This window comes from Leptonychotes weddellii, chromosome 1 (assembly GCF_054177405.1).
Source record: "Leptonychotes weddellii isolate Sample4059 chromosome 1, ASM5417740v2, whole genome shotgun sequence".
Taxonomy (NCBI): domain Eukaryota; kingdom Metazoa; phylum Chordata; class Mammalia; order Carnivora; family Phocidae; genus Leptonychotes; species Leptonychotes weddellii.
In genome coordinates, this window is record NC_138369.1 from 50,894,196 (window position 1) to 50,904,087 (window position 9,892).

Below are 9,892 nucleotides of genomic sequence, written 5' to 3' on the forward strand. Positions count from 1 at the left end.
GATGGAGAAAAGCCCGTGGTACTCCAGGCCCTACACTGAGCACCACCCAGGAGCCACCTGCAGCTGGAGAAGGTGCAAGGAAGCACCCCCAGGACAAGAGAAGCAGGGCCTCCCACAAGTCTGATGGGAAAGTAAGACGGCACAGACAAACCCTGCAGAGCTCAGATCCCAAGTCCTGCTGAACAGAAGGTTTGGGTCCGACCCTCAGTCTGAAGCCAAAGCACCAACAGAGCCCACGTCCTGCTCAAGTACAGACAAGATGTACCCACCCTCCCACACCATGACCTGTCAAAAGAAGATGGCCGGCTCGGGGCATGAGCACTATTTTCCTCAGCCTCTAGCGTTCTTCTACACATGATATCCAGTATCAATCATAAGGCACATGAAGCTGTAGGAAAATGGGACCCATTATCGAAAGAGGAAATAATGAACCTGAACCAAACTCAGAGACGACCCAGATGTCGGAATTATCAGAGACTTTAGATAATTATGATAAAGAGGTTTAGAGGATCCACAGGAAAAGGTGGACAACATGTGTAAATGATGGGGAATTTCAGCAGAGAAATGGAAACTCTAAAAAATGTCAAATGTAAAAAAAGAATCAGGAGTTAAAGTGGAAGTTCATGACTCTTCCCAAACTGCCCCCTGGCTATCCCCAGAAAAGTCCTCATTTTACCCACCAGAAGACTGAGGCAATCAGGTAACACTGTGCCGTGAAACTTCTCACAGGAACAAAAACCACTGAGGAGCTAGGATCCATCCCCGTCAGCACCACTGCGCCCCAGCTGCTTGAGGCACCTGGTGACTCAGAGAGACTCAAACAATTACAGTCTCTGGAGCTGGACTATCTAGTCCAGAGGTCAACAAACTACAGCTCACCCATCAAATCCAACCTACAGCCACTTTCCGTATGACCTCTGAGGAAGAATGTGTTTTTACATTTTTTAGAGCTGTAAAAACAACAACAACAAAGAATGTGTGACAGAGACCAAATGTGGCCCTGCAAAGTCTAAAATATTTACTATATGGCTCTTTACAGAGAAAGTTTGTCACCCCTGATCTAATCTTGAAAAGAAAAAAGATAATAAAACGGCAATATTTAGGGAAGTAAAGAAAGGGGCTATGGATGGCAGACTCGTTTTGTTTTTTTTTCAGATTATGGATTTTACCAGCCATCTAGGTGCTGAAAAATCCATCTCCAAAGGAATTCAAGATCTCTGTAGCTCAAATTGGAGGAGGCATAAGGACAAGGCCACTAGAGTCCCTAGGCTACTAATGTTCTAAAACAAACAGCCATGCCAAACAGCTGCCCCCAGGTGTCAGGCCTCCTCAGCTGCGTGTCAAGTAGAGAACTTCCTGACCCCCGGCCTGAGCCACCAGGCCCAGCCACTGCCTTCTTCCATGCAAGTTAAACCCCAAGTGTGTAAGTCTCTGACAGGAGTCATGTAAACTAGCTGACTCCAAGATGTCATCATAGTGAAAGGCTGTTTTGTTTTGTTTTGCTTTGTTTTATCCTTTGAAAAGGTCAGACCTATGAACTGCTATCCAGAGAAGGCTGACCTGGGTACATGCTTCCACCTATTCGCAACGGGACACAATGAGGAGGCTTCCAGGAGCCAAACAAGGACTGCTGTACAGAAGTCTCCAGGGGTGCCTGGGTAGCTCAGTCTGTTAAGCGTCTGACTTCGGCTCAGGTTGTGATCTCAGGGTCCTGGGATCGAGCCCCAAGTCGGCTCTATGCTCAGCAGGGAGTCTGCTGCTCCCTCTCCCTCTGCTTGTGCTCACTCACTCTCTCTCTCCATATCTCTCTCTCTCAAATAAATAAATAAAATTTTTTTTTAAGATTTTATTTATTTATTTGAGAGAGAGAGAATGAGAGACAGAGAGCACGAGAGGGAAGAGGGTCAGAGGGAGAAGCAGACCCCCCGCTGAGCAGGGAGCCCGATGCGGGACTCGATCCCGGGGCTCCAGGATCATGACCTGAGCCGAAGGCAGTCGCTTAACCAACTGAGCCACCCAGGTGCCCCTAAATAAATAAAATCTTAAAAAAAAAAAAAAAAGTCTCCGAAGCAGGAGGCACTGCCCCACACCCCTCATCCACTGGAGCTCTAGCTAGCCATGATTCCCTAACCATCCATGCACATCTATAATTTACTGAGTGCTACTGAGAAGACCACAGTTCCTCACCTTGAGGAGCTTATAATCTGAGGAATGAGACTTACGAAGATGTAGGAGGGGAGAACTAGGAAGAAAGGCTATAGCTGTAACCTATCTCACTCAGGATTTCAGAAAATTACAACTCAAAAACTTCTGAATCCATCATTTTCCTTAAATCCTGATTGCAGACTTCATAGAGCTAAGGTGGCAGCTTCTTCCAGCATCAGAACAATGAAAAGAAGGCGCAGTAGATCAAACCTCCCCTGCAGACTGGAGAGCGGAGCAGGACAGCCACGCTTCTTGTGCAAGTCCTTAGGTTAGGCAGGCACACCCAGGTGGAGAAGCACTTGGTTATGACGTCTGGCCAGTGGCAGGATTTGGTCCCCACTTCTTCATCTGCCATTTTAGACCTTTCCCTGTGGCCACGGTTCAGTAGAAGAAAAGCTCTCTCTTCTTGTGCATCTCTTTTGAGGCATAAGAAAACCCTCCCCCAAAGGTCACCATCAGACCTGCAGAATTTCATCCCAGGCCCACACCTGCCTGCCACACCCCATGCCCCTAGACCGCAGCCAAGCGGCTTGTCCCCACCCGCCCTCGGCCTCTGCTCAGGCTTCATCCTTCAGCCTTCAGCCTTCTCCACCTGGAGAGCCTCTCCTCAGTCTTCAAGATCCAGCCCACGGGTCACCTCCCCTCAGAAGATTTTCCCACCCTGCCAGGAAGAGTCTGTTGTCACCACCTCCTTCCTCCTCTAGTGCCTTCCTATCCCTTTGGTCTGAGACTGTGACACTGTCCAGTCACTTCTGAGAATACTTACCTCCCCTAATGAACAGAGCTTTTCAAGAACAGAAGCTGTTTCTCATTTGTTTCCACTAAATCAAGAAATGAACCCAGTGCCTAACATAACAGGCATGTAGAGAATATATAGAAAAAATAATAAAATAATTGCTCACCAAAAAAGAAATAAAATGAAAGTTTTTGCTTTCCATCAGGTGTACTCCAATCTCATACCTAATGTGTCAGGAATCCCAACAGGCAAGGTCATAAATCTCATTCTCCCCTAAAGTAAAGTTCTGCCCATCAGAAGATTCAGCCCCAGAAACCGCTCTGTTCTTATTTCTCTCTAGAACATTTGGGACTCCAAACTTCCTGCCCCAACTCAGAGGAAAGCATACCTTACTAACATAGGCTCCACTGAAACACAGGGCCTTCACCCCAATTATATCTGGGGCTCTACAGTCTGCAAGTAATAGGGAACACACATAACATACTCAAAAACAGTCCACTACTACACTAGATAGGAAATGGGAACACTTTTGTCATCAGAAGTAGGTTATAAAAATTATTACCTTTCCTTGTCATTAGCTTTATTAACTTTTCCCAATAATGAGCTGAAACATTCCCTCATGCAGAAGAGGATTAAAAAATCAATATTGTCAAAGAGAGGGCAGAAAAGCACTTTAAATGTCAAACTGCACTCAGCACACTCGGGAAAAAGTCCTCCAGACAAGGCTACAGGTGCAAGGGTGCAGGGCTTGAGGACACTGGCCAGACAGAGGTGGCCCCAAGAAGCAGGCAGCCAGCTCATACAGCGAGAGACCACGCCACATCCACCTCGGGGTCCAACCTGGCCCCAAGGCCAGGAGAACATGCTATGATCCAAACACTAGGGCCTTAAGTGCCCTGCCCAGCAGGCTCCTTCAATCTGTACATATGGAACGCTCGGATGAGGAAAGAAAATTCCCTATGCTTCTGTTCAGGTCCCTTCTCCGTCTTTTTCCTTTTATTTAAATCCTCCAAAGCACAAGTACAGTTTTGAAATGATCTCCACTAAAAGGCCCTGCCAGCCACAACAACCCAAGTGGGGGGGTGGCTATGGTATCACTCAGCATCCTCAGCATCTAGGTGAGTGCCTCACCCCCTGCTGACTTACAGATAGGGCCTGGAATTGGCTGCCCTTCTCTGTTTGCATTGACTGGCTGAAGCCTTCAAAACCAGGCTCATGTGTCTCTTTGCATCTGTTACAGCACCAAATAACAGAAACCAACTCCAGCTAACACAAGCAAAGGAGAGCTGACTGCGGGTCATCAGCAGACGATTCAATCCTCAAGAAGGCAGAGGACCAGATGGAAACCGACGGGTACCGTGGAGGTGTGGGAGACAGCAAGACAGCCTCACCGCATGAAGATCCTGATGAGCAGGCCTGGGCTACAGTCCTACCCTGGCCTCTTCACTCACTCAGAACGAAAGTCCCCAGAGAGAGGGTTTGACTGGCTGCCCTCCGGGTGTGGCTACACCATGGCAGGGGGAGAGAAGAGATCTGGCTTCCATAAAAGAAGTTGGGCACTGGGATTGCAATCCCACCAAGACAACGCGCAACAGGAGCCAGGTAAATTCCCAAAAGGAAACAGGACACCAACTGCATGGAGAGATGGATGTTGAACAGTCAAAAAAATGGGAACACCCAGAAAAGTAGTCAATAAACATTTTCAAAATGAAGGAAGTCACTTGCTTCACTATTCCCTAAGAACTCAGGTTCAGAAGAGCATTATCCATCGAAATTTGGGGAGGGGGGATCAAATAAAGATTTATTTTCTTTATTCTAAAGTTGCCCTTTGTTAAAAAAGAAAACCCACACAGCTGTAGTGAAGGTCATTTAAGTCCCTTCCCGATAGCAAAGGTTCTCCTCCAAGGACAGTCTTGAGGAGGCAGGACCCAGCCTTCTTCACAGGTGGAAGAAGGGAAGCTGTGAATTTTCTTTCATTGTAATTAACACATTCCAGGTGAGAAGGAAGAAACACCACACCTGTAGGCTGCACTTTTCCATGCTAGGTGACTGTCCCAGGTGGCCAGCTGGGTTTGCTCATGCCATATTGGTTAACCCTTCACCTCCAGAACCAGAGTCCTTTCCACTTGGTTGTCAGGCTCCCTGAAAAGGGGTGACAACAACCTGCCCTGCAGAGACTAATTGTCAGAGCCCCTAAAACCACATCCTCACCCCAGTTTCTCTCTGTACCAACTGACTCTTCACCAGGATGCCACAGGATTCTAAAAACACCAGTCAGATCACATCATTGCCATCCTCATGGTCTCCAGGGACTCTTCCGAGGTTTCAGTCACAGAGGGCTATCTTGTGGGTCAAGTCTGCAAGGTGACCAAGGCCTTCTATAAAGTGGCTTCACGCCTCACTAACCTCTCTCATTGCGTCCTGTCACCTCCTCCAGACCCACCCATCTCCCCGCAGCTGCTCCCTCAGCCTGGGGGCCCCAGCCATATTGCTCAAGGCTGAGGTCAAAGCCATGTCTTCCACCAGCAGTTACCACCACTGCCTTTGCATTCCCAAGCACATCATCTTTACCTCCACCTCACGCTTACTGAAACCAATGCGGCCTTTTTCTAAGTTTTTGATTTAAGTCTGTCTTCCCCAAGGGAGACAAGGATGTACTGTTCATATTTCCCAGAGGGCCTAGTTCAACCAGCATCTGTTATGTACCCACCGCAGCTTTCAACATCTGTGCAGAGGCCTTCCTCCCAGCCACCACCCAGGGCACAGTCCCAAATGGTAATCTCACCTCGTCTGCAACTTCCTTCTGTGCAGCACAGGGTATACCAGGCCACCCACCTAAGGCAGGGCGAGGCTGCTGCTCGTCTCCTGGCCCATGGCCTCTGAAGCAGATGACATTAGAGGCTGCTACAGCCATTCTTCCCTCCCCCACCCCGTCCCCATTCCTTGCTGTGATATCATGATTTAAATAAGAACTAAATATTTAGTCTTTACTGTTAAGAGTTCCTAAAACCTGGGGCGCCTGGGTGGCTCAGTCGCTAAGCGTCTGCCTGCGGCTCAGGTCATGATCCCAGGGTCCTGGGATCGAGCCCCGCATCGGCCTCCCTGCTCAGCGGGAAGCCTGCTTCTCCCTCTCCCACTCCCCCTGCTTGTGTTCCCTCTCTCGCTGTGTCTCTCTCTGTTAAATAAATAAAATCTTTAAAAAAAAAAAAAAAGAGCTCCTAAAACGCTTGGAATTTCCTAAGTGATGAGAGGGATAAAGGTATCTTTCTTTATGGTAATGAGATGACTTTTGGACTGCATGGAAGGATGAGGACTGGTTACCAGTGGAGCCAATCACTGGTTGGAGGGTTGGAACTTGCAGTCCTACCCCTGAGCTCCAGGGAGGGGAGAGGGGCTGAAGGCTGAGTTCAATCACTAGTAGTCAATGACTGAATCAGTCATGCCTAGGTAATGAAGCCTCACCCCAGTTTCACCCCAAAACAACTGGATCTGAAGAGCTTCCAGGTAGGCGAGCACAGAGAGGCTCTGGGGGAGTGGCGCGCTGGCATAGGACATAGGAGCTCTGCACCCTTTCCCCACATACCTTGCCCTATGGATCTCTCCCATCTGGCTGTTCCTGAGTTAAATCCTTTCATAATCCTTTTAGTAAGTTAAACGTTTCTCTGAGCTCTGTGAGTCACTCTAGCAAATCAGTCAAACGAGGGGATGATGGGAACCTCTGATTCACAGCCAGTCAACCAGAAGCACAGGTGACAACCTGGCCTTGAGTGGTATCTGAAGTGTGGGGAGGGGGCAGTCTTGTGCCCTGAGCCCTTACCCTGTGGAGTCTCAGGAGGGAGTTGAATTGGAGGACACCCAGCTGGTGTCAGAGAATTTCGTGGCTGTGTGGGGGTTTTCCCACATGGAAATGGAATTGGGAGAATTATTACTCTAAGTCCAACTTCTATCTGGATGTCGACCCCCTCTCCAGTGGGACTAGAAAAGAGCCCCTGCTCCAGTCAGTGGAGCCCTCCCTGTTCCCTCTGCAGACGATTGGCTGAGCCATGGGCCCCCAGTGCAGTTCAGGCCAGTGCCATGTCAGAGGCCTTCTGCTGGGGACTTCCGGGAAAGTTTTCTCTTCTTCTGCTAGGTGTGTCCCCATCTGCATAAGACCTGGCGGAGTGCAGGGGCAGCTGTCATTGACCTATGGGAATGTCTAGCCTGAGGACACCCTGGCACACTGAAGATGGCAGAGCAGAAAGAGAATGGGGATCATGACGCCAGTGAGCTGCTGAATTAGTCAAGCCTGGGGCATTTCTAGACTTCTGGGATTACGACATAAAGCCTTCACTCACAGCAGAAAGAATCCTAACTAATAGTAGTCTCCCATCAATTAAATGCATTAATACCAGTAACAGCGATAACAGCGCATTTTTATAATCTGCCAGGCATATGCTAAGCCTGGGACAGTTATTATCTCACCTAATCCCTTGGGCAATCCTATGTGCAAACATCATGATCCTCAACCAAGGCTCACAGACACTGGAGGACGGGCCCGAGGTAGTAAGCAGGGAGCTAGGATTTGTACCCAGGCTGCCTACCTTTAAAAAATTGTGTTCTCCAGGGTGCCTGGGTGGCTCAGTTGGTTAGGCGACTGCCTTCGGCTCAGGTCATGATCCTGGAGTCCAGGGATCGAGTCCCGCATCAGGCTCCCTGCTCGGCAGGGAGTCTGCTTCTCCCTCTGACCCTCCCCCCTCTCATGTGCTCTCTCTCTCTCATTCTCTCTCTCAAATAAATAAATAAAATCTTTTAAAAAAAAAATTGTGTTCTCCATCTCATTAGTGCATGCCCTCAAGCCCCTAGTACTCTCCCTTCAGACCCTCCTGGTACATATACCACTTAAAACTGTGACTTTTCAGAGAGAGGGACCAGACTGTTGAATGATCCAGCCCTCACCATATAACCTAGCGCTCTAGAAACTGAAAATACAGGCCAGAGGTAGCAAAGCAAGTCAGGGGTAGAGTTAGGGCTATAAGAACTCAAGCCCCTGGTCCCCCAGAAAGACACCCTTTCCACAAAGGTGGAGCCAGGCCCCAGGGCTTCAGAGAGATCAGGCTCCAGGGCCTAACCTCTGCCTCCCAGAGCTGCTGGAGCACAAAAGGCCAGCTCAGGAAGATCTCTACTCACCAGCTGGGTTGACTTCTGCTTCTCCTGGTCAACGCTGCCCTCTCCCTGCTGCAGGGATGCACTCCTGTGCTTTGTGGCTGCCTCTCTTTCCCTCGTCACCACCTGGAATAGCTCATCCTGGACCTTGGCCTGCTCCTGTTTATACCTGTGCCAGAAGAGAGATGGAGGGAAGCAGATGCAGATGGCCTGACTGGCAGAAGGTAGCCAAGAAAAGGTCTGCGTACTCACTTCAGCTGGCAGGGGATGGGGACCTGTGGGCCAGGGGATCTCTGAGGCCAGCGGGAAAGGCTCAGGCATCAGTGATAGTCCCCAAGGCAAGGGGATACAGTGATACGCTCTCAGCTGGGACAATACAGATTAGGAACAGAAGGAGACCTGACCACCAGATGAGGAATCAGACAGCCATAGGCCAAATGAGAGACTCTCGGGGCACAGGTTCAATGCCGGGCTAGCCACTGGTACACAGTGGGCAGGCAGGGTGGGAAACCCCACATCCTTCTGCCTCCACTTGAAAGCCTGAACAGTTTAGATGACAGCAGTCTTTTGTTTAGAACATTTAACTCTTCATCCTGAATGTATTCCTACCGTCTGACCTATTTCTGGGCATTCTGCCTAGTAAAATAATCCTTAAGACAGAAAAAGGTTATTAGTACCAAGATGCTCTTACAAGACTTATTTATTATAGTGTGGAAAAATGCAAACAACTTAAATGTCCAACATCAAGGTCAAGTTAAAGAACATATAGTACAACTGTGCAATGGTATATTATGTCATCATTAGACCAATATATTCTTAGATTTGTCAATGCCTGAATCTAAAAATTGAGGACCAATAAATAACACTTTTAGAAATAAAAATGTTCATAAAGCAGGTGTAACAAATGGAAAATAATTGTAAAACTATGTAAACATAACAAGATATAAAATTATATGTAACTTTGAAAAAAATAATTGTCAACTAGGGAAAAGAAGACATTTGAAAGAAACACTCCAAAATATTAACAGGAGTTTTTCTGAATCTATGGGTGATTTTTTCATTTTATATATTTCCCAAGTCTTTCATTAGCATGTGTTAGTTGAACATTTTTAAAATATTTAGAAGTTCAAAAAAAAAAGGTTCAGGTTGGTTATTCTTGGAGAGGCCTCCTAGGATCAGAGAGGGGAAATTCTTAGAATGTGGGCTCCAATCCATGACTATGGAACACACCCGGCTCGGCTGACCTAATTGAGGAAGCCACTCAACTGTGGCTGAACTGGGCCCCCTAAGCTACCACACTGGGTCCTCTGTTACAGAGGCCAGGGTCCTAAAGGGTAGAGAGGAAGTCAGTCAATGACAACTACAATTAACATTCACTGAGAACTCTACAGGGTGCTGGGTTTAAGTGCTTCCTATGCATTAACATATTTAATCAGGACAATACCCCCATCAAAGAGGTACTCCAGCTATGCCCTTCTCAGAGGCCTACAGAAATGCAGCGATGTTCCAGAGTCACATAACTAGTGCGGGGCATAATCAGGAAGCACACTGCTTTCTGAGGGCCTCTGTGCCTCAGGGGACGGGACAGAGGTCCCGGCTCAGAGGTGTCGCCAGCTCTCTGTGAGTGTGGCCTGTGCCAACGGGAAGTCGCCAACACTCTGGAGCCAGTCCATGTAGGCAATTCGTTAGAATTGTGAGGGCTCTTTCTCTTCTCCATATCTCTAAAAATATGCCAGCATGCATACACACAAAAGGTCCAGCCACTCAGCTACTTAGTCCTAGCTTTTTATTTTTTATTTATTTTTTTTT

At 48.1% G+C, this 9,892-nt stretch overlaps 1 protein-coding gene across 1 annotated transcript in view; it reads right to left on the reverse strand.

Moving 5' to 3' along the window:
* Positions 1-9,892, reverse strand: part of CHCHD6 (coiled-coil-helix-coiled-coil-helix domain containing 6) — a 236,006-nt gene that overhangs the window by 202,284 nt on the left and 23,830 nt on the right. Inside the window, exon 3 of the mRNA XM_081813395.1 lies at positions 8,108-8,460. Within this exon, the coding sequence (XP_081669521.1) occupies positions 8,108-8,460 (353 nt within the window). The remainder of the gene's footprint in view (positions 1-8,107; positions 8,461-9,892) is intronic.